The sequence below is a fragment of the Acomys minous genome (genome assembly GCF_964271855.1).
Source record: "Acomys minous genome assembly, chromosome: 6".
NCBI lineage: Eukaryota > Metazoa > Chordata > Mammalia > Rodentia > Muridae > Acomys > Acomys minous.
Genome location: NC_140487.1, coordinates 88840138 through 88865374, shown reverse-complemented (window position 1 = coordinate 88865374; position 25237 = coordinate 88840138). Strand labels below are relative to the sequence as shown.

The 25237-nt window shown below is 42.8% G+C and overlaps 2 protein-coding genes and 1 long non-coding RNA gene across 6 annotated transcripts in view; 2 read left to right on the top strand and 1 right to left on the bottom strand.

Moving 5' to 3' along the window:
* Positions 1-234: 234 nt before the first annotated feature.
* RNF11 (ring finger protein 11) lies at positions 235-25237 on the top strand. Its single transcript, XM_084787066.1, has 5 exons — positions 235-335; positions 2670-2730; positions 3412-3563; positions 21253-21422; positions 23422-25237. The coding sequence occupies exons 1-5, from the start codon at positions 306-308 to the stop codon at positions 23591-23593; spliced, it is 585 nt and encodes a 194-aa protein (XP_084643192.1). The 5' UTR covers positions 235-305; the 3' UTR covers positions 23594-25237.
* On the top strand, positions 4686-11652 carry LOC311600421. Its single transcript, XR_014780243.1, has 2 exons — positions 4686-7908; positions 9301-11652. It is a non-coding gene; the product is annotated as an uncharacterized lncRNA (long non-coding RNA).
* Positions 18103-25237, bottom strand: part of TTC39A (tetratricopeptide repeat domain 39A) — a 67216-nt gene continuing 60081 nt past the window's right edge. For 3 of the 4 annotated variants that reach the window (XM_084787059.1, XM_084787060.1, XM_084787064.1), the window contains exon 18: positions 18103-20828. In XM_084787059.1, coding sequence (XP_084643185.1) covers positions 20657-20828 — 172 coding nt within the window. In that variant the 3' untranslated portion in view covers positions 18103-20656. The remainder of the gene's footprint in view (positions 20829-25237) is intronic. The other variant, XR_014780235.1, reaches the window with a different exon arrangement.

Sequence of the window (25237 nt, the reverse complement as noted above, 5' to 3'; positions counted from 1 at the left end):
TCACACTGTAGGCGTACTGGGGTCAAAGATTCCCCACTGCACCTGTCTTTGCCTTAGACTCCAGGCTTGTGCAGTTAGCACTTTGTCCCAGAAAGCCCACCTCTTCCCTCCCTTTCTGAGATTGAGTGACCTTCCGTAGCCCACCCCTGCCTTGACTCACGGCAATCCTGGCTATCAGGATTTAGGTGTGAACCGCTACACCTGGCTTCTTTTGTTCCTTCTCATTTTCTGTAGGTGTTGTTCCAAAATCATCCTCTCTGTGTGACCAACACGTGTCTCGAATTTCTGCAAAATGAGGTGACTACATGGGTCTAAATTTTTACTTATATGAAGAAGTGAGCATATGTTTATATACCATATATGACATATAAAATGTATATTAATTTGTGGAGCAAGGTAAGAAAAATATAGAATAAAGACAAAGCCAGGTAGTGATTTTACACAGCTTTAACCCCAACACTCGGGGAGGCAGGCAGATCGCTGTGAGTTTGAGGCCAGCCTGGTCTACAAAGAGAGTCTAGGACAGCCAAGGCTACACAGAGAGACCCTGTAAAACAAAACAAACAAAAAACCCTAAAAAACAAAAACCAAAGAAAGGATAAAGACAAAGAGTACTGGCTGTAGGAGCATACTTCTGTAATTCCAGCCTTTGGGAGGCTAAAAGGCAAGATAATGTGGACTTCCAAGCCAGTCTGGGCTACTTACTTAATGAGACTGTCTTTGGGGGAGAAGAGTTACTGAGAAAGAGACGTGTGTAGCCCAGCCGGCCTGGAATTCAGGAGGTGTCAGAAGGTGATCTTGAACCCTGGCCCATCCTACTTCCACTCCCAAGTGCTGGGATAACAGGCATGCCCAGCTCAGGGTTCTACTTTTAAAACAAACTGGTTAGAAACAGGGTGTGGTGGCCCACAGCTTTAATCCTAGCACTTGGGAAGTAGAAGTAGGCATATTGGGGCCAGCCTGGTCTACATAGGGGGTTCCAGGACAGCCAAAGCTACATAATAAGATCCTGTCTCAAAAAAAAATTTTTTTTCTTGTTAGACTGAATATAGTTTTTTTGTTTTGTTTTTCGTTAAGTACCACTGGTTAGCCTTGAACTAGACATCTTCCTACCTTGGTCCTCTGAGTGCTTGAATTACAGGTATTTGTCAACACCTCAGCTTTTTTGGTTTTGTTTTGTTTTTGGTTTCTCTGTGTAGTTTTGGCTGTCCTGGACTCACTTTGTAGACCAGGCTGGCCTCAAACTCACAGCAATTCTCCTGCCTCTGCCTCCAGAGTGCTGGGATTCAAGGCGTGTACCACCAATGCCCAGTTCGCACCCCTTGCTCCTAAAATAGAATTTGGGCTCCTTTGATAGTGAGTTTGTGGAATTAGGATTTAAAGTTAAAGTGTTTGGAACTTACCCATGAAACATAGTCTTATCTCTCAAAATCCCTCCTGACCGTCATCCAAATGAGACAGTCAGAGTTTTCTAAAAACACTGGAGAGGGGGGGCTCAACGGTACTGTTTCTTGTTCCAGATGAACATGGGATTTTTTCAGGAATAAGCCAAGTTTTATAAACCAGTTGGGCTGGCTTAGGGCCTGACTAATAATAATAATGATAATAATAATAATAACAACAACAATAACAACAATAAATTAATATCAGTAAATGATGAGTAAAAATAGAGACCAAAGTCAACTTCTTGCCTTCTTGTTTAAGCAGAGAACACTCTCTTCTCTTCTTTCCTTTGCATATGCTGTTTGAGTATTTGCTTATTCAACCAAGGAAAGAGTCTACTTTGGGCAACATGCCAGGCCTCACACAGGGAAGGGACAGGCAATTCAGCCTGACCAACCTGCCAGAAAGGCACAGGGACTCGGAGCAGGTGACTAACCCAGAGTGGAGGGGCAGGAAAGGATTCCCAATCCAAGAAGGATTTATAGGAATAGGGTATATCTATGGAAATCCCAGCCAGAGAGAACAGTCTCTGAGATAACTAAAAGAACTTTGGCCATCTGGGGATTTAGACTTTATCAAAGATTTCTTTTTCTTCCCTTCTTTCTTCTTGGTCTTCTTGTTTTTGTTTTGTTGATGTTTGTTTATTTGTTTGTTTGTTTGTTTGTTTGAGACAGGGTTTGGGTAGAACTTGATCTGTAGACGAGGCTGGCTTGGAACTCACGCCTGGGATTAAAGGCGTGAGATAACGCCGCCCTGGAGATAAGACATGTTTTAAGATTATTCTGTAGGTAGTATTTGGTTCAAACGCAACTATATGGATTTTTTTAAGCCTTACTATCTGGACGCTGAGAACTGCAAACAGTAGTTTAAGAGATGATGTGTGGGGTGGCTTGGATTAGAGTGGTGGGACTGGGAAGAAATGGAACAATCCGAAAAATCTCTTGGTTGTTAATGTTGGGAAGGTAGGGCGTGCCCATTAAAGTTTGGATTTATTTATTATCTATTTAGGTGTTTCGAGACAGGGTTTCTCTGTGTAGCCCTGGCAGTCCTGGACTCTCGCTTTGTAGACCGGGTTGGCCTTGAACTCACAGAGATCCTCCTGCCTCTGCCTCCCGAGTGCTGGGATTAAAGGCCACCACGCCCGGCTAAAGTTTGGACTTTATTCTGAAAGGATAAAGGAGAAGAAAGGTATTTAAACACCTCAGCTATCTGCCTGGTCCTTTTAGTTGCGGGTTTACAGACAGCACCTGGCAGCCTGCGGGAACACTCTCCGAGGACGCCGCGCAGGTAAGGGACCAGCCTCAAGCCGCGAGCGGGCTACGGAGGGGACGCCGGGGTGGGGGACAGATGGTTGGGGGGGCGATTACACCCCTACCCAGTGCGGACCCTTAAACTCAGAGCCGAGCCACGCAACCCAAGACCGGCTGGGGGCGGGGATCGGGGTGCCCGGGGCGGGGCCAGGGCACGCACGGCGGCGTGACGTAGGGCCGACCGGCCTCGTTCTGGCCGCCGCCGCCGCCGCCGCGCTAAGGCGGAGTAGGATGAGGCCCCAGGCCGCGGCTCCAGCGTCGGCAGGGGCAACAGCAGCTGAGGCAGCAGCGACGGCCGCGCCCCCCCCTCCTGACCTGGATTAGGCCCAGCAGCCCCGTGGCCGCCGCCGCCGCCCCGTGGGGGGCGGGGTGGGGAAGCGCTCCGTCTCCCCGCCCCCGCCCCCCTCAGGTTCCAGGCGCGACCCCGGCGCAGCCCCGCGGCCTAGCCTCGCGCCCCCTGCCCCGGGGGCTGGCATGAGCGGCCCCTCGGAGGCTCCGGGGCGCGGGGTAGCCGCCGCCTGAGCCCCGGGCCTTGCCGCCTCGGACCCCCCGCGGCGCCAGACGCGCTGCCCGCGGAGTGTGCGGAGGGACCCGGTCACAGCTTTCTTCCTCCCACCCACCCCCCTCCAACCCCCTTTCACCCCCCCTTCCCCCCCAGATCTCACGCACACACCCCAGCCCCGGAAGATGGGGAACTGCCTCAAATCCCCGACCTCTGATGACATCTCCCTGCTTCACGAGTCTCAGTCCGACCGGGCTAGCTTTGGCGAGGGGACGGAGCCAGATCAGGAGCCGCCGCCGCCATATCAGGTAGGGGAGGGTGTGTGTCGGCGGCGTGTGAGGGGAGGCGGCCCGGGCCCTCTGCCCTTGGCCTCCGGGCCTAACCTGGGGCGGGGGGCGTTGACCCCCCCTTCAGGGCTGGCCATAAGGGCGTCTGCTGCACAGTCCCGGAATAGACTAAGGACCCTAGGTATCTGTTGGGGCACGGCTTGAGGACCGTGTTCTGTCCTTGAGTTCAGGAATCAAGAATGTGATCCATATCCCCTTGGCCGGTGTCTGGTACTTAGCTCATGGAGTTGAGGATGACATGATTTTCCTGCCTTTATGTCTGAGTTGTGTGATTTCCTCTGTCAGACTGCCAGCAGGATTATGTGTTTGTGGGTAGATTGTCACCTTCCTTTATATTTATTTTCGTATGTGATCCTCTCGACTCCTACTCTAATCTTTCCTAATTGGTTCTGGTAGAACGTCTTTTTGCCGTCTACTAGGGAGGTAGAATTCCAAGAGGTGATTTTAGCCTTGTTTACATATACATATGTGGTCATTTTAAGCCCCTCCTCTTTTTTGCTCCACCCTGTGACACACCTTTTAAATAAGTTGACTAAATAAAAACTCGATTATCTTGAACTTGAGACCTTTCAACCTGACTTTGAAATTGCCATCTGTTACTTAAGACTCTTGAATGGTTCTTTTCCGAATGATACATTGAGTAAACTTCCCAGGTGGGCTTGAATACAATTCTTTCATATTTTCCTGAAGAGGGTTTAGTTTTCTAATTGTGCAGTCTCCTTTGATTTTTACATTTTACATCATTATGTAGTGTTCTCTTTTTTCAATCCTGTGTAAACCAGTTTCTCATCACGTGGAAAAAAAGTGATCATACATGCAGATTTTCTGTCCCCCTTGAGGGGTCTTTCATACACATTAGTGAAGTCCAACAGTGTTTATTGTAGCCTTGCAGAAGCCTCTGTTTCAAGCTTACCAAGCCAGGCTATTGACACTTTGGTCACTCCAGGTGATCTGTTTGCTGGGAGCCCTTCCCCCCAAGGTTGCCCAGGTGAACATCTAATCCTCTTTAAGGACTCAGCTCTCAAGTATCTAAGGCCCTGACATTACCCTCCCTTCCTCCCTCCCCTCCCTCATCCGTCCCTCCCCTCCCTCATCTCTCCCTGCCTCCTCGAGTTCCTGGATATGCCCCCCCCAACCTTCTATGCTTATAAGCAATACCATACTTGTAATAATTGAAGTGCTGTATGTTTGTTTAGGTAGCTGTGTGTCTCACCCTTGACATGTGCTTCCATCCCCTGCCTAATTTGGGACGTTTTCCAGGTGCTTTTATACTCCAGCATCTGACTCATAGTAGATACTCAATAACTGAGATAGATGAAGAATAGAAGCTCTGTTCTCACTATTTCAACCAATTTCTGTTCCATAAGAATTGAGTATTTGCTGTATTTATGTGCCCCATTTCTCCCAACGTATTTAAATTGCTCCAAGAGCAGTGTCTAATACTAAATGGGGTCTGGATGTTTTGTCAGTAGCAGGAGTTGAACTGGGAACCCTGTACACATTAGCAGAACACTACTGCAGAGCTATAATTCCAGCTTTTTTTTTTTTAAACTTATTGTTAGGCCTTGAACTTTCTGTCCTCCTGTCCCAGCCAGCCTCCAGAGTTGCTGGAATTAGAGCCCTACACTGACAGGCCCATCTTTCAGGTATCTGTAGCTTACTGTTTCCCTCTCCACTGGATAGCTACTCAACAAGCGTTATTTATGTCGGTGTCATGAGCAAATCCCCTCCCCCCATCTATGCTCCGTAGCCTCTTTCTAGGAAAATTGGGTATCTGACTGGCTGCTTTCTCTGTTGTTCTTACTGTAATTTTAGAGTTTCTGGGAACTATATTTTTGTCCTTTCCGAAAGGACGAGATTACAATGATGGTTTTTGGTTTTACCAGTACTTTTTTGGAATGTGTTATTTTTGATAGTGTAAATTGCATTGTGGTTGCCTTTTCCTGAAATGAATGACCCAGATACTGATGTAAAATTAGTATGAATTGAAAAAAAAAAAGTTACTTTAAGAGATAAGATAGTAAGTAGCCTTTAATCCCAGCAGAGGCAGGCTGATCTCTGTGAGTTCCAGGGCAGCCAAGACTACATAAAGAGAAACCGGATTTCAAAAAAATCAAAAGTGGGGGAAGGGGAGGCTCCTGCCTGTCAATCCTAGTACTTGAAAGGCTGAGGTGGAGGGATTGCTGACAGTTTGAGGTCAGTGCTACATACTGAGTTCTAAGCTGGTCTGTGCTATAGCATGAGACCCTATCTCAAGAATTTTTTAAAGAAACACGTAGAAATAATTATGTCCCCTGAAGTCTATATTACTAATACTTGTTTTTTACATGATTTGAGAAAGTACCAGTTCAAAGTAAATGATTTATAGCATTTGTGCTTTTAAAGAGAAAAGGGTCTGGGGGGAGGGGAGGCTGCACATGTTTTCAATCCCAGCGTTTGGGAGGCAGAGGCAATTCCAGGCAAGCCTGATCTACAAAGAAAGTTCCAGGACAGCCAGGGCTATTACACAGTAAAACCCAGGCTTGAAAAAACAAAACAAGCCGGGCGTGGTAGTGCACGCCTTTAATCCCAGCACTCAGGAGGCAGAGGCAGGCGGATTGCTGTGAGTTCGAGGCCCGTCTGGTCTACAAAGCCAGTCCAGGACACAGAGAAACACTGTCTCAGGAAAAAAACAACAACCAAAAAACCCCAAACAAAAAAGAAATAGTATATACTTAACAGCAGCTACAGTAGTATTGACTTCTTTCTTTAAAGACTAGGTGGTGGTACACACCTTTAATCCCAGCACGGAGGAGGCAGAAGCAGGTTTATCTCTAAATTTGAGGCCAACCTGATCTATAAACATCAGATATACACAGATAAACCCTGTCCAAAAAACAAAAAACCAGGCCGGGCCTGGTAGCCTCCTCTGTAATCTCAGTACTAGGGAGCTGTGAGACAGGGCAGAAGTGGTGGATCTTGAGTTCCAGGCCAGCCTGGTTGACATATCAAGTTCCAGACCTGACAGGGATAAACAGTAAGACCTTTTCTCAATAAAATAAGACAAAAAACATATTCAGTTGCAGTAGGGCTTTAAATGGAAAATACCTGATTATAAAATTAAGCATGTATTTTTATTCCCTGTAACAAGTACTTAAAACATAGTTTTTTTATTTTATGCTGTACAGGTATGCCAAGACCTGTAAAGCAAAGGTCCAATATTCCTACTAACAGTAGCTGACAGACTTTATTTGGGGCTTGAAAGTAAGTAAGTCCTGGGTATGGGGGGCCCTGGGTTTTATATGTGCGCCAAACAAACATAGCTCAAAATAAATTATGCACCATTATAACCAACATTTGCATAGAATCCTTATTTGTTTCTTGGGTGTTTTTGTTTGTTTGTTTGTTTTTATTTTTCAAGACAGGGTTTCTCTGTGTAGTCCTGGCTGTTCTGGACTGACTTTGTAGGCATTCTGCCTCCTGAGTGCTGCCAGCATGCTTGGCTGAGACCGTGTGCAGGGATTAAAGGTGCGCACCACTGCGCCCGGCTTCTTGTGTTTCTGTTCTTTATTTCTCTTGCATTTTTTGAGACAGGGGCTCACTCTATCCGAGACTTAGCTGAGTGTTGAGATTACAGGTGTGAGCACCAAATGAGGTGCTGGTGTCTTTACTAACCTCCTAGCTGTCACACTGATTCCACACTTCTCTAGACCAGCTCTCAGTGTGGCAGCTATACTCTAGTGGGATTACAATACTCCACAAGCTCGTGGATTCATGGTCAATTAGATAAAATTTCTTAAAGTGTTCCCTAACTTCTACATCAGCTCCCTCGCCTGAGACCTTTGCCCTGTTTGTTCCTCTGACTGGATTACTCCCCAGGTTTCACCATGAGTGGATGACTGACTCCCTTACCTCCTTCAAGTTTTTATTTGTTTTTGGTACTAGGGGATATTTTGGGTGGAGGACTATACTAGAGCAAAAACAGGGTCTCATACACTCTAGGCAAACACTGCTACATGCCTGAAGCTTTTTTTTTTTTAATAGGTAGGGTCTCATGTAGCCCAGACTGGCTTCCCACTGGCTGTATAGCCAAAGATGACCCTAGGCTGATAATGAAGTGCAAATTAGGCCTGGTAACACATCTGTAATCTCTGGCCCAGAGGACGAGGCAAGATTAAGGGTTCAGGGCGAGCCAGGGCTGCCTGAGACTCTTGTCTCAAGGGAAAAAATAAGGAAAACCTAAAAGGCCAAATGCCAATATTAAATATAAGAATTGGTTTAAAAGCTGGATGTGGTGGTGCACATTTTTACTCACAGGTAGTGATAGGTAGATCACTGAGTTTGAAGCCAGCCTGGTCTACAAAGCAATTCCAGGGGGAGGGGAAAGGTTTAAAACAATTATTGACTAAAATAATTTTGTTTATTTGCCCTATATCTTTTTTGGTTTTTCGAGACAGGCTTTCTCTGTGTAGCCCTGACCGTCCTGGACTCACTTTGTAGACCAGGCTGCCCTCAAACTCACAGCAATCCACCTGCCTCTGCCTCCCAAGTGCTGGAATTAAAAGCATGCGCCACCACTGCCCAGCTAGTTGCCCTATGTCTTTATTGCTTGCCAGAAAGTATATACTTTATGAAAGAATGTTTGAAACCTGTATGCATAAAGTATTAGTGTGTTAATTTGATAAGGAGCTTATTATTGACTGAATATATGTAGATTGGTGTCTCAATTTTATAGTTTTGATAGATTATCCTGACTCTGTCACAGTTTGATGGTGTAAAAGTAGTGCACAATAGAGACTATATTTTGAGGTTTGTTTTTTCCTAGATTAGTGAGATATCTTATTTCAGGGGACCTTCCTGCCCCAGCTTTCCCAGCACGAAGATACAAATGTGCATCCCTGGATTGAGCTCCCCCGTGCTCTGCTTTTATTTCTTTGGGTGGGTACTGGTGATCCAGATTCAGGCTCTCATGATCTGAACTGCCCCCACAGCCCTGACTAGGGCTTTCTTAAACTCCATTTTGTTAGTAAAAGGCTTAGTCTAGAGTTTGGGGAGATGACTGAATGGTTAAAAGCCTTTACAGCTCTTGCAGAGGACCCAGATTTGGTTCCCAGCACCTACGTGGTTGGTCACAATTGCTTATAACAACAGTTCCAGGTGATCCAATGCCCTCTTCTGGCCGCCATGGGCTTCTGCATGCATTTGGACACAAACATAGCCACAAACACACACACATGATTTTGAACATTTTAGTCTGTCCTTATACACTTATTACAGGGACTGGAGAGATGACTCAGCAGTTAAGAGTGCTTTGCAGCTCCTGCAGGAGACCCGGTTCATTCCCACGACCTACACTGCGGCTCACAGCTGTCTCTTCTCATCTCTGTGGGTTTCTGCATGTGCACATACATGAAGTAGATTTTGCTAAGTTCCCTTGTTTGTCCGAACTAGTTATGTAAAGCACATAGCAGTCCAGAAGGTGGGTACTACCATGCCTTGTTTAGGTGTTAGTAATTTCATAATTTTGGGTTTTCCAGATCAATGAGAATGAAATATTAAATTTTCCATAAGTTCTCATTGTTGTATAGCACTGTAAATGTTTTAGACATGGAGGAGATGGAGGCAGAAATTCAAGGCCAGCCTGTATGACATTAGACCTTGTTTAAAAACACAAACCGCCGGGCGTGGTGGCTTTAATCCCAGCACTCGGGAGGCAGAGGCAGACGGATCGCTGTGAGTTCGAGGCCAGCCTGGACTACAAAGTGAGTCTAGGACAGCCTAGGATACATAGAGAAACCCTGTCTCGAAAAACCAAAAAATAAAATAAAATAAAATAAAAACACAAACCAATATTGACACCCAGTAAATATTTGACTAGCATAGAAGTATACACCTTATTCTCATCAATATGAGATCCTCATTAATTCTAGCAACAATACCTTAATTGATGTCTTCTTTACCCTTTCCCTTCTGCCTTGCCCCAGATCAGATTCTTTCTGGATTAATCCTTAGTGGTTCTTCATGAGTAATCCCTGATCTCTAAGCACTCAGAGTTATGGTTTTACTCTTATGCCCTTCCAGCCTTTTTGTAGCCCTGCATTTTCGCTTATGCAATTTATACTCCAAATAGATTGAATAGTTATATCTTTTCTGGCTCTCTCTCTCTCTCTCTTCCCCCACCCCCCCCCAGGACAGGGTTTCTCTATGTTATCTTGACTGTCCTAGACTCACTTTGTAGACCAGGCTGGCCTCGAACTCACAGCAATCCACCTGCCTCTGCCTCCCGAGTGCTGGGATTAAAGGCTTGTGCCACCAGGCTGGCTGCTAAGAGGTATAGAAGGCCACCTGCTTCTCTGTTGAAAGTAAAGACTTGGACCATCATTCCACTTTGTTTTGTCTTGTTTAATAAAACTTGTGTGTGCCCTCACAACTTTGAGTATGTTCTTTATTATGGCATAGGTGTGATATTCAGAGAATAACTTTGCAGCAGCCTCCTTCCACTTAACATGGATTCAAGGATAAAACTCAAGTCCTTAGGCTTCCATGTTTGGCCCCAAGTACCATTACCCACAAGGTGTCTCACAGGCCCCTGGCTTTTATTTGTGATGATTGTTGAAATTCTTGTTTATGTCTGACTTTGAACTGAGTCATTGAATTAAGTGGCATTAAGGATGCATGCTCCTTTAAGAGTAGCACGGTCAGTGTCAACAGTTTAATTCTAGAGCTAATTATAGAGTAATATGAGTAGGTGAAGCAATGAGAACTTGGGCCTGGGCTGTGGTGGTGCACACCTTTAATCCTAATATACTCGGGAGGCAGAGCCAGGCCGATCAGCTGTGAGTTCGAGGTCAGCCTGGTCTACAGAGTGAGTCCAGGACAGTCAAGGCTACACAGAGAAACCCTGTCTGAAAAAAAGTCTGAACTTGATTTTCCTTAATTTTTAGATAAAACTTGGTTTTTATATCTTAAATTTTCATTAATTTTTGAATAATAAAGTACTTAATATAAGATAGGGCAGGGTTTTATGGGTTGTTTTTGAGACAGGGTTTCTCTTTGTAGCCCTGCTGGGACTCGTTTTGTAGGCCAGACTGGCCTCAAATTAAGAGGTTCACCTGCCTTTGCCTCCGAGTGCTGGGATTAAAGGCATTTGAGAACATGTCCAGTAGACTTTGTGCGCATATGCCTATTTATGACAAGGTCTTCTCTTTTTGTTCTTGTTTTTTGTTGTTGTTGTTGTTGCTTGGTGTTTGTTTGTTCGTTTGACATAGGCTTTCTCTGTGTAGCCTTGGCTGTCCTCTACTCACTTTGTAGACCAGGCTGACCCCCAAACTCACAGAGATCTACCTGCCTCTGCTTCCCAAGTGCTGGGATTAAAGATGTATGCCACCGTGCTCAGCCTTTGACAAGGTCTTAAGTAGCTCAAGCTGGCCTTGAATTTGAAATGTAGCTGGAAATGACCTTCAACTCCTGGTCATCCTGACTCCACCTCCCAAATACTGGCATACGTCATCAGCATGATTCTGAGTTGTTTGTTTGATTGTCTTGATTTTTAAACAAAAGGGTTTCAGGGTTTCCCTCTATGGTTTTGGTTGACCTGGAACTTGCTATGAAGGACAGGCTGGCCTTAGACTCAAGAGCTGTCTGCCTCTCCCTTTCCAGCTGCTGGAAATAAAGGTGTGCAAATACCATGAGCCAGGGGAAAGGAGGAGGGGGAAAGAGGGGAAAGACAGGAGGGGAGGAAGAAATGATATATTTCTTGCTGTTTTCTGAGTGTGTCTTTCAAGTATTGCCTTCAAATACAGAGTTAGAGATGATAAGTTTCGGTTTCTAATCTGGATTCGAATAAGTTGTCAAATAAATGAAGAGTTACTATGCATGTATATCTAACCTTTTGACATACGATGTCATCTATGAAATGTAGCCATGAGATGTAGGTTGGACATAACTAGTGGGTGTACAGTTTGTGGTTTGGAGGTAGATATGGTAATGATTAAATGAAATAATACACTAAACTATAAGCTTAAGTGATAATTAAGGTGGTAATCTCATGTATTTTAAAATAGGAAAATATTGATGTAAAAAGTGTAGAATTTAATTTCTCACTGTGTGTGGGATTTTTGTTTTGTTTTGGGTTTTTGTTTTTGTTTTTTGAGACAGAGTTTCTCTGTGTAGCCCTGGCTATCCTGGAACTCACTCTGTAGACCAGGCTGGCCACAAACTCAGATCCCATATGCCTTTGCCTCCTGAGTGCTGGGATTAAAGGCGTGGGGCGCCACCACCCAGCTCTTACTGTGCTTCTTAATTAGCAAGTGCAGTATTTTTAGGTGTTGCTCTGTGTGTGTGTGTGTGTGTGTGTGTGTGTGTGTGTGTGTGTGTGTGTGTGTCTGTCTGTTGGTACCCATGGAGAGTAGGAGATCAGATCCCTTATAGCTGGAGCTAGTCTGTGAGGTGCCTGACGTGGTGAATTCTGGGAACCCAACTCTTGTCTTCTGAAAGCAGTATGTGTATGCTGAGCTATATCTCCAATCTTTCAAACATATCTTTTAATTAAATAACTAGCCTGATCTGTGCTCTCAGGGGCTAGATAAGTAATTATCCTATTCCTTAATCTAGAAAGCATACAGTAGGAGAAAAACTAACTGATACTTTAGTTAAGGTTAAAGATATAAGACTAGTAAGAAATTGCTAGCACTAAGTTGTTTAATATAAGCTTTTTAATTTTTTTAATTATATAACTGGATATATCACCTACATGCATATGTATGCTTCACATGCATGCCTGTTTGATTCCCCTGGAACTGGGGTTACAGATGTTTGTGAGCCACCATGTGGGTGCTGGGAACAAGTGCTCTTAACTTGGCTGGGGGTTGTGATGCACATCTGTAGTCCCAGCACTTGGGAGGCAGAGGCAGGTGAATCGCTGTGAGTTGTAGGCCAGCCTGATCTACAAGGCTACAGAGAAACCCTGTCTCAGAAAAACAAGAAAAATAAGTGCTCTCAACTCCAGGCCCTAATATGGTATATATAACTATATGGCAGTATAGTGAATCATGAATTTGCCTTTTAGCTGATACAGGCTGCCAATGAAAATTTACATGGAACCTTTCTATAAAAGTGGATAAAAACAGTTGAGGTGCCCTGGTTAGGTGGGAGAGCTTACAGCTGAAAGAATTATCAGTAGGTGGCAGGCATATGACAGAGTCCAGGGAGGTGTGGAATCATTTACAGTTAAGATGGACACATAACTAGGGATATGACTCAGTTGGGCTCCATCTCCAGCATGCTGATACTGGTCTACGTAGCCAAGGTTACGCAGTGAGACTCTGTGTTAGAGTGGGGAGGTAGTGGCTGGAGAAATGACTCAGTGGTTAAGAGCGTTTACTGCTCTTTCAGAGACACTTCCCGGTGTCCATGTTGGGCAGTTTACAATGATCTAACTCCAGCTCCAATGGATTCAGTGTCTCCAGCCTCAAATCACCTGTGCCAGCGTGTACAAACCCTTGCATAGATATACATATACATAATTTAAAATAATAAAAACCTTTTATTCATTTTTGGTTTTTTCAAAGAGACCCATCTGCCTCTGCCTCCCAAGTGCAGGGGATTAAAGGTGTGTACCACTTAGCCCAGCTCCCCCGAAATTTATAACTGTAATACTTATTATACACTGCACTTCTAGCATTTTATCAGCAGCAGTTCCTACCCTGGTGTACTGGGTCTTTGCTTCAGTAAATTCTGTTTCTTTGTATTCCAGCATCTATTTCTCTAATGGTGAAGGCCAGTGTTTGCACTGTGGACATCATTTCTGACTTGGTTTGTTTTGTTTACTTGAGAGACTGCCTGTCAACCAGAAGCTAGAAAGGCTTTGATTTTCATAAGTTTTGGCCTAGAGAAATTACTCAGCAGTTCACACTGTCTCCTCCTCCAGAGGCACTGGGTTCATTTCCCAGCACCCATGTGCAGCTCACTGCCTGTAACTCCAGCTCCAAGGGGTGCAAAGCCCTCACATTAAAGCCTGGTTAAGTGTGCTGGGCCTGGTGGCATATGCCTTTAACCCCAGCCTGGTCTGCAAAGAGTTCCAGGACAGCCAGGACTATTACACAGAAAAACCCTGTCTCAAAAAAACAAAACAACAGAGAAAAGGATTAGGGTTTTTTCCTCATATTTTTGGTTTTATTTTGTTTTGTTTTTTGAGATGGAGTCTCTGTATATAGCCCTGGCTGTCCTGGAACTCACCTGCCTCCAAGTGCTGGGATTAAAGAAAGATGTGTGCTACCATGCCCAGCTTCTGTTTGTTTTAATGTAATTTATGTGTTTTTGATTAAGATAGGATTTTGCTGTGTAACCCTAGCTTCAGTATCCCAGGTGCTAGGATTTTGACTTATGCACCACCACACTTGGCTAGATTTGCTTTATCTTTTTTGGGTTTTTTGGAGACATGGTTTCTCTGTGTAACTGTAGCTTCCCAGGAACTAACTTTGTAGCCCACGCTGACCTCAAGAGATACAATGCTGGGATTATAAAGGTGGACAAGATGGTGGGGTGTGTTTCTCAGCTTTGTGCCATAGAGCATTTTATGAGGAGGTATGTAGGCAGTTTTCATTTGAAAATAACCACCAGGTTGTGATATGCATCTGCAATCCTGGACTGGATAGGTGAAGGTGGTAGGTTCAGGAGTTCAGGAGTTCAAGGCCAACTTGAGCCAGCCCTTTAACTACTCTGCACTACATGCTAGTAGTCAAATCAAACTAAAAAAAACTTTTTATTTTTTGGATGTCACTTGTGGGCTGAGTAGGACGTGTAGCCTAACTTTGTTTTGTTTTGCTTTGCTTTTAGAAACAGGGTTTCTCTGTAGCCGTGGCTGTCCTGGACTCACTTTTTACACTAGGCTGGCCTCACAGAGATCCGCCTGCCTCTGCCTCCTGAGTGCTGGGATTAAAGGCGTGCCCCACCACGCCTGGCCAAACAAAACGCTTTAAGTGTAAGTGGCTAAGGGTCAGATGTCCTTGATTTAAACAGTTTTACATTTGAGTTTCAAAGTTAATGATGCTCTAGTGAACTTTAGTTTTACCTACATTTGTTCTGTGATCAGGATTTTGACAAGAGTAGGGATGGATCCAACCCTGACTTTCAGCCTGTTAGGCAAGAAATTACTGAGCTGGATGCTTTTGAAAATACAGGTTTTTTATTTTGGTCATTACCAACTTATTAGATCATTTGAGCTTTTTGAATCATTCTAAGTTTTGACTAACCTAAGGCCATATGGAACTGCTCTTGTATTTTAAAGTTTTGTATTGTTTGACTTAGAGTCTCACTAACCCAGGCTATTTTGGAACTTAACTATTTGGAGCTTTACCACTGAGCTGTACTCTCAGGCCCCTGAAGAATCTGAAAACAAGACGGAAACCCAGTTTTATACTTCAGGACTTAGAGATACTGATACACGGTCAAACTGATCAACAGTACACTGTTTAGTCCTATCTCAGGCTTGAGACCCAACATATTATTGACTGTGTATTAGAAAACAGGTACCACCTGTGTATATCAGCTGATCTGAGTAGAGTGTAAAAACTCTAGCTAGTTGGGCCAATTTAAGTGATTTTTAGGTCCCTGTTTCTTTAAACCTTAATGTAAAATATTTCACTGAGTTTCTGGGAAATAATCATTTTAGTGAAGTTTTTACTATAAAAATATAAGTATTTTTATAATTTATTTTTATATATATTTGGTTTTGGGCCTACATAAATGACTGTGTGAAGGAGTTGGACTTGAGTTGTGAGCTGCCATGTGGGTGCTGAAAATTGAACCCTGGTACTCTGGAAGAGCAAGCAGCCAGTGCTCTTAACCACAATCTCTTCGGCCCCCTTTTAGCTGGGCTGAGGCAGGCAGATCTCTGAGAAGGCCAGCCTGGTCTACAAATTGAGTCAGGACAGTCACGACTACACAAAGAAAATTTTTTGTTTTTGTTTGTATGATTGTTTATTTGTTTTGAGACAGGGTTCTTCTGTGTAGCCTTGGCTGTTCTGAACAGCTTTGTAGATCAGGCTGGCCTCAATCCGCCTGCCTCTGCCTCCCAAGTGCTGGGATTAAAGGCGTGCACCACCATGTCCAGCTGAGAAAATATTTTTAATACAATTATATCCTATCCCCCCCCCAGCCCTTTTCATGTCTCCTTCCTGCTCCATCTCAAATTCATGACCTCTTTAATTATTGTTACATATAAAAATATATATATGCATGTGCAAACCCTCTTGAGTCTGTTTAGTGTTGTGTGTGTGTGTCTATACATATACATACATATATGTGTATATATGTGTGTGTGTATGTATATATATGTATATATTCGTTCCAGGGCTGACCATTTGAAATTGGATAATCAATTAGAGCGCTTATCCCTGGGAAAGATATTCCCTTTATCAGCTGTCATAAGTCAAGTGATAAGGGTTGGTTAGACTTTCCCTTTCCATATTAACATGTCTATTTAATAATTTATCAATAGATGGCTGTAGTATATCCATATGTCCACATAAAAAGTGAAACTGAGCCAGGTAGTGGTGGCTCACATCTTTAATCCCAGCACTCAGCAGGCCAAGAGGAGGATCTCTTGAGTTCAAGGCCAGAAAAAAAGGAAAACTGGCTTCCTTTCTCTACCATGCACAAAAATTATTACTCCATATACTTAGGGGGTGGGTGAGAGTGCTGTTAATGTGAGTTTCCAAACAGACTGCTACAGAAAAACAAAACCAAACTAAAAACAAACAGTACAACATACAGTCTCCTCATGACCTTGGGTTAGACAACTTCCTTAGGTGCCAGAAGCTCAAGTGGGCAAATGCTTGTCTGGCATCTAAAACCCTGGGTAAGATCCCTGCCACTGCTAGCAAAAGAAAAAGGAACATGTACTTCAAAGAACATAGGTGCAAAGATCTATAGAAGCCAAGAAAATATTTGCAGCTCATTTCTCTAGACAATGGTATTTGGCCTATTTACAAACAAAACATGGACAAAGCTAATTTTTAAAAAACAGCCAGCAAATCAAAAGATGATTAACACTTTTCACAATCAGCTGCTATATCATACCTACTAGAGTAGTTAAAACAGGTTTTGGTGATTATAGGGAGAAAATTGGGACTATCTATTAATTCCTAGTATAAATTCAAAGTGGTGTACCGGAGCTTTAGAATTTGGCAATTCTTCAAAAGCTTGTGGAGAATTTTATTCCTGGGTTTATACCAGAGGAATGTCTAAAGCTTTGTAAGTGAATTTTCATAGTAGTGTGATTTCATAATAGCCTCTAAATTGAAACAATCCAAGTGTCCACCAATGACTATTGTGGTCTGTCTAGAGGATAGAGTAGCAAAACAAAACAATTAAAAAAAAACAACAGTTCTAATGCATGCTGTATTAGAGTGTAGGTGAGCTTTGAAAGCATTCTAAGTGAAAGACCTGCCACAAAAATAGTTGGGCTGCCCCACCCCTTTTTGAAAGTATCTCACACAAGCTAGACTAGAATTCACTCAGGCAGGTCTTGAACTCATTAATCTTCCTGCCTCATGCTTCTGGATCCTGGAATGGAAGCCACAAAGCCAGGCAGAAGGTCATATAATAGCACAGTTCTGTCTACAGGGAAATGTTCAAAATCTGTAAAGATAGGTAATGAATGCAGGGTTTCTGTGAAGGGGGACAAATTCTCTACAATTTGCTGCATAATGTATGAACAGGAAACCCCACAAAATAGTATTTATTTGTGTGTATTGAGGGGAGATGCCTAAGTACACATTTAGAACAGGGGATAGGGTTGGGACCTGCTGGTAGAGGTCTGAAGGACAGTGTTCTTAAGTAAGTTCCCTCCTCATTACCATGTGGTTCCTGGATAGTCAGGTTGGGTTTGACAGGCTTAGTGACGAGTTCCCTTACCTGGTGAACCATCTCTCTAGCTCTGAAATTAATTTTAGATAGGTCTCACTGTATATTTCTGTTCTATCCAAGATAAAAAGTATACACCACCAAACCTGGCTACATGTTTTTCTTAATATGTCTCTGTGTGGGTATTAAACAAGAGTGCAAGGACCCACAGAGGTCTGCATCATAATATCCCCTTGGAGCTGCAGGTAGTTGTGACACTCACACCCACACTCCACCCAAAATGGATACTGGGAACTATCCTTGCATGTACTCAAAATCTTAACTGTTGAGCCATCTCTCTAGCCCTGTGAATTTAGTTAAACGGGGGCCAAGGATATGATACAGGTGGGATGTGAGGATGCTTTGAACCCTAATTGTATTCATGTGGGATGTGGAAGCAGGGGACCAGGAAGTTAATTTAATCCTTGGCTACATGAGACCGTGCCTTAAAAATACCCATCCACAGCAGCCGGGCGTGTTGACACATGCCTGTAATCCCAGAACTCGGGAGGCAGAGGCAGGTGGATCTCTGTGAGTTCAAGGCCAGCCTGGTCTACAAAGTGAGTCTAGGACAGCCAAGGCAACACAGAGAAACCCTGTCTCGAAAAACAAACAAAAACAAAAAAACCCATCCACCTCCCTAGTTGGAATCTTCTTTTTCTTTTTTAAAACAACAACAACAAAGATTTACTTATTTATTCAGTATTCTGTCCAAATATGCACCTGCCCACCACAAGAAGGCACCAGATCTCATTTCGGATGGGCATGAGCCAACATGTGGTTGCTGGGAAGTGAACTTTGGAACAGCAGTCAGTGAGCCGTCTCTCCAGCCCCGGAATGCTCTTTTTCAAACATGTAGGCCACTCTCGGTTATACCGTCATTGAATGTAAAGTAGTATGTTTCAGTGTCATAGATGGTATGTAGACTTTCAGTTCTCCATGTATCATTTGGGGACTATAGATAAACAAAACCTTGCTTTGTGGGCTTTCCCACCACCACCCTTTTATGGTCAAAATTAATGAATCATCAGAACTAAAACATAGAGCGAGACCAGCTATTTCAAATCTTCCTTTTTATGGCCTTTAGAGAAAACATTCCCAGTAAGAGCCTGCAGCTGGAGAAGGAGGTGGTGCCAATAGCAGCATGTACGGCTGTAAAGAGAAAAATCAGGAGTGAGCTCTTATTTCCTACTGGCTGAAAATATACAGCTGTCGGTGACAGGCTGCATTCTTTAGTAGTGACTTTATTTTTCCCTCACCACAAGCCAGACTTGTACTATTTCCAGCCTCGGACACTATTTAGGCATGCCCTCCACTGCATTGTTTTAATTTCAGAAATTGTATTATATTCCCAAATTTGAATAAACAGTTTTTTGAGAGGAGGGTCTCATGTAACAAGAGTTGTCCTCAAACTTGCTGTTGGCCTAGGATGGTCTTGAACTTGTGATTCTCCTGTCTCCACTTGAATTGTTAGGGTTACAGGTGTATTCTACCATGCTGGTATTGAATCCAATTTTATAGTGCAAGACCCACTCTGTCTGCCTCTCTGGCTATCCTGGAATTCACTGTAGACCAGCCTGGCCTCAAATTCACAGATGCTTCTGCCTCTGCCTCCCAAATGCTAGGACCAAAGGCATACTTTACATTTCCATTTGTTTCTTATGTTAACGTTAGAGCCCAAGGTATTATTGACATTTGTCATTTTAAATAGATGCTTTTCTTTATATAACTAGGAGCCAGGAATGTTGACCTAGCATGTGTAAGACCATCAGAATATTTTAGTGAATTTTCTTAGTGTGTCAGAACTTGAGTGTTTTTTTGTTTGGTTGTTGGGTTGGGGTTTGTTTGTTTTGTTTTGTTTTGTTTTGTTTTTGAGGGGGGTGAATATCTAACCCTATTATTTCCCTTTGCCCTGACCCATAGTACATTTTAATCACCATACCTTATTGTCTTTTGTTTACTGTATTGCATTTTTCTGCAAGGGATATTTTAATTTTTCCTTTAGGCCAATACTTTTTTTTGTTTGTTTGTTTTTGTTTTTTGAGACAGAGTTTGTCTGTGTAGCCTTGGCTGTCCTGGGCTCTCTTTGTAGACCCGGCTGAGCTTACAGAGATCTACCTTCCTCTGCCTCCCTGGCGCTGAGATCATAGGCATGTGCCACCGTGCTTTGCTCATGTTTATTCTTGTGGAGATAGGTACCTAAGGGTCTTTCCTTTCAGTAGTAGCTAGTCTCCAAGTATGTTTTGGCCTCTCTCTACTGGTGTTTTATGCTTATACAAACTCTTGTTGAAGGCCAGTGTTTTTTTTTTTAATCAACTGTTTAGATTTCATAAGCTGATTTATAATCTTTTTGTGCTATTTCCTTGCACAGAGGAAATGATTAATTGGTAAACATTTAAGATTTATATTTTGAGGTAAGAGGAGGTGGCAGAAGTGAGCACCAATATCAGTCACTCCTAAAAATACACTTCCAAAACAAAACCAAAAGACTTTAATTAGGTATTTAACAATGGGCTAAGGATTCCAGGAAGTGCTTGATACAATAAACTGAAATCAAACCCTGGGGAAAGTAGATAGGTCCCTGTACTTGCAGTTATTGCTAGGTAACATTTTAGAGGACTGTTAGAGCAGAGCCAATGCCAACCAAGGCAGTTTGTTCTTAACACTAGCAGAGACAGGTAGAAACTTGGAGCAAATACTGACATAGTCCTTGTCATAAATGGTTTTCTAAATTCACTTTCACTATAATCCAACAAATCTTCTCAAGTCTCACTGTATAGCCCAGGCTGGCCTCAGACTCACCTTGCAACCCTGGCTGGCTTTGATTCTTCAGTCTCTGCCTCCACAGTGTTTGCATTAAAGGTGTGTGAAACCATATCTGGCTCCAGTACATTTGTTAGTTTTGAAATGCTGTCTCATAGTCATAGAGTAACTGAGTTGTAATCCCAGCTTTCCTGTGTAATGTACACACTGGTAAGGATAACACTTAAAATTCCAGTTTAATTTTTTAAAATAGTATATTTGTATTTTATGTACATTGATGTTTTGCCTATATGTGTGTCTGTGTGAGAGTGCCACATCCTCTGGAACAGGAGTTATAGTCAGTTGTGAGCTGCCATGTGGGTGCTGGGAATTTAACCCAGGTCCTCTGAAAGAGCAGTCAGTGCTCTTTAACTGCTGAGCCATCTCTCCAGTCCTGAGCTTTTACAGTGACCCTCTTTATTTGTTTTGTTTTGTTTTGTTTTTTGGTGGCAGGGTCTCTCTGTGTTAGCCTTGGCTGTCCTGGACTCTTTGTAGAACAGGCTGGCCTCAAACTCACAGCGATCCGCCTGCCTCTGCCTCCTGTAAAACATGAGTAAAGGCACAGATGTTAAATAACTTGGTCAATGTTGTATATTATTAATAAACATAGTAGGGACAGTCTTTTTAAGTGTCAACCATGAAACTTGTCTGCATTGAAATTTGCTTACTAAATATAAGACTCTGAAGAAGTGTGTGTGTCTAAGATGAAGATGCCCACATCTCAGTTACAGTGCTAAAGGGTCACTTTCATCTTTGATCATAGAGTCAGATCTCTACAGTCTCTGAGATTCAGTCATGATTGTCCAACCTCCCACTTATCTCAGGGCCCATTTCCCTTCCCTGGATAAGTAAGTTAATACACCCTAGAAAATGTTTTGTTGTTGTTTTGGTTTTTTTAAGACAGGTGTGCGCCACCACCGCCCAGCAAAAATGGGTGTTTTAAATCAAATTTTTTTTCATATAGGAACAAGTTCCCGTCCCGGTCTATCATCCAACACCTAGCCAGACTCGGCTAGCAACTCAGCTGACTGAAGAGGAACAAATTAGAATAGCTCAAAGAATTGGCCTTATACAGCATCTGCCTAAAGGAGTTTATGACCCTGGAAGAGATGGATCAGAAAAAAAGATCCGAGAGTAAGTAGTAATTTTATGTATAGAGATTTGTGTGCAGCTTTAAAAAAAGTGATCCTAGAGATTGAGCCTAGAGCCTTGTACCTGAAGCAGCAGATGTTCCACCGCTAAGCTCTGTTTTCCACCATAAGCATTAGCTCCAGGACATTCAGGGCTACATAGAGAAACTTTACATCAAACAAAACCAAAATAAAAAGTGCCCTTTTAGAGTCTATGGCTGTATTATTTTTCTCATTATTTAGTAAAACATCTGACATGCAATTTACGGAAGGAAGTCTTTATTCTGACTAATGATGTCAGGGAGCCCTAGTCTGTCTTGGTGGAAAAGGCATGGCAACAAAGTGCTCTTGTCTGTGTTGGCGAGGCTGTGAGGAGCTGCTGAGACCTGCACTGATACACTAAGCAAAGCTACTTGGAGAAGTTACTGTCCATCATCCAGGGAAGCTGAGAGGCCAGGGAGAAACCATGCTTGCTGGCTTGCTCAACGCCCCCCCCCCCTTTTTTTTGTTTTGTTTTCGAGACAGGGTTTCTCTGTGTAGCCTTGGCTATCCTGGACTCACTTTGTAGACCAGGCTGGCCTCAAACTCACAGCAATCCATCTGCCTCTGCCTCACAAGTGCTGGGATTAAAGATGGGCACCCAGGAACACCTGCCTAGGGTGCTCACAGTGGCCCAGGCCCTCCCACATTAAAAAAAAAAAAAGCCTCTGTAGACATGCATTTCCCCCCCCACCCCTCCCACCCCCCCCCCCACACACACACACAAGCCAATCTGGAGGAATTTTCTCAGTTGTGGTTCCCTGAAAAAAAAACTTAACTAGAACTGATGGCTAGGCCAAACCAATCAAGGCCTGTTCTTAACTGCCAGTGTCATAGCGGGTGTCCATGTAGTCACTTTATCATTAAAACTGTTTAAAGTTTTAGTGATATGGGAGATCTTTCATAACTTGAGAAAGTAATTTTTTCAAGCCTGATGAGTAATTTTGTTGACTTGAGATTTAATAGGGACAGCTATTCTAATTGAGAATGGCTTTACCAAACAACACAGATCATCTAATTTACTCGGTTAATGTTTGTCTTTTTGAACTAGACCACCATTTAATTAATACTAGTAGGTAAGAGCAAAGTCTGTCTAGTGCACTGGATTTGGACCTCTGTAGAACTGAGTTTGTAAACCTGTAGAAAAGTGCAGTGGACTTGAAAGTGAGTTAATGAAGACTGTTTGAAACTCTGAGCACCCACAGGAGTAGACTGGATTAGTCATTCTGTTTTGATTTTTTTTTTTTCCTTTTGCTTTGTTTTTGAGGCAGCCTATTGCTATGTAGCCTTGGCTGGCCTAGAACTATATAGAGCAAGATGGACTAAAACTCACAGAGAGCCACCTGCTTCTGTCTCCAGAGCACTGGAATTAGAGGTGTGCACCCCACCCCAGGCTGGCGATCTGTTGTTCCATGTAGTTGTTAATGAGCACTGCTCCTGATTGCTCTAAAGACTCGTGCGAGGAAGCATCACAGTAGACGTCTCCTGTCATACAGCTGTTTCCAGACACAGCATGGCTTTGCTCCTTAATGGACGCTGCTTTCTTTTTCTGTTAGTTGCTATTAAAGGCTTAGAAATTAAAAAGAAATCACAATAAGAGAATATGAATGGGGTGCTGGAGAGATAGATGGCTCAGTGGTTAAGAGCACTGGCTGCTCTTCCTGAGGACGTGGGTTCAATTCCCAAACACACATAATAGTTCACAACTGTTTGTAGCTCCAGTTTTGGGGTATCTGGCACCTTCTGAGACATACATATAGGCAAAACACCAATGCACATAAAAATAAATCTCTTTTTAAAAAAAGAACATGTTAGGAAAAACACGTTTTCATGCTTAAGTAACAGGAACTTTTTAGGTGTATGAGTATTTTGCGCGTATGTATTTGGATTAACACTGTCTTTTTAAAGACTATTCTGAGATAGGCAACTTGTGAAGAATTCTGATTCCTTCTTTGCTCCCACAGGTGTGTGATCTGTATGATGGACTTTGTTTATGGGGACCCGATTCGATTCCTGCCGTGCATGCACATCTACCACCTGGACTGTATAGATGACTGGTTGATGCGCTCCTTCACGTGCCCCTCCTGCATGGAGCCAGTTGACGCAGCCCTGCTTTCATCCTATGAGACTAACTGAGCCAGGGTCTCTCGTCTGACTTCAAGTGAACCATCGTTTTTGGTGGTTTTGATCTTTTGTCACTGAGCCCAAAGAGCCAGGGATTAGGAATTAAGATCATGCACAAAAGTTTCCTAAAGCTTCCTGGATGGCTGCAGATGTTGAGGAAAGTATGTGATATTTTAGAAATTTAGGGGGAAAGTAGGATGGATGGTATTTTTATGTAAAGCCTTGACCCAGTGTTTAAAATATAATTATTAGACCTTGTTCCTGCTCCAGTACATAGGAATTGTGTAAAGTGTTACAGCAGCTGTACATGTTTAAATTGTGTGTGTTGAAGATTAGGGAAAAGGTAGTTGTTCTTTTTTCCTAAATGAGATAAGTTTCTTCTCCCTTCTGCCCAATTTCTTTTCTGAAAAGTTATTGGCATTTGGGTCAAGGTTTTATTAAAAGTTACATTTTATAACACTGGCACAAAAAAAAAAGTAGTTTTAAGCTTGTTTGCACAGTTCTTTTTTTCCATTGGAAATGGAATTCATTGCCTTAGGTCTTTTTAAATAGTGTATTATTATCGTTGGGGCTGGCTCTATGCTTGAAAACCAGTTTATTTATAACCTGTTGTAAGTGCTATATTCTGTTTGCAGTTAGGAAATGCAGAATTCAAAGTGATCTCCTAGCTTGTAAGCAAACTGAGATGCACCATCTCTTTTTTATTAAAAATGAGTTGATGTGTCAGAAAACCAAGGCTAGCAAAGTGGATTTGATATCCCCTTCCTTGTGTGTCTTATTGTTTGGTTGTTAATATGGTGATAATTGTTGAGCTTTGAACTATGCCACTATGCTTATGTAAAAATGAAGGTGGCACCATGGTGAAACTTAACCAGAAGTAGTTTCTCAGCTGTAACAGTTTGATTCTCTTTCCCGTGACCTCTTTCCCCACTGTCTGGAACCATAGCAAAAGGATACTGCATCTCCTGTTACTGTAGTGCTGAGGTTATTGAAGTTACAGAAACACATTTAGTCTGTTTCATAGAAAGGTGTCCTTTAAGTCCTGTAGTGACTGACAGGAAAGGTAAATGTGTTTCATGTTTCGCACACCAATGCAGCAGGATTTGTATAATCACATGACTTCATAGTTGTGATCTCAAAGGAACTTTTCCTTTACTTTTTCTTGCAATTAATGTAAGAATAACTCTAAATCTCTACACTTCTGAAGGGTGGGAGGTAGAGACTAGTAAAGATGTAATGTGTTATCCATTTAGCATGTGTTTATTTTTCCTTATGTTCTCAAGGTGATTTGTTCCTTGACTCAGTGATATTGTAGTTACAAGTGATGAGCAAAAGCACTCTCCACCTGACAAGTGAGACACTGTTCTTTTATATTGTGTTGAGTGTTTGACTAACCCTTTTTTGCATACAGAAGGTCTCTGAAGGTTCTTCATAATTGCATTATATAGAAATTATGTCTTAGCTATTGACATTCAGATGAAGCGTTCATACATTGCTTAGTTCCCAATGGACCCCATGATGGAAAGACTTAAAGATGAACTTGGAAAATGCTGAAGAAATTAGATTATCAGGTTCTGTTAAATTGTTACGTATATCTTGCTTAATTTCTGTTCATTTATTTATACCCACCCAATTATAAAGTAAATTTGGAGGAAA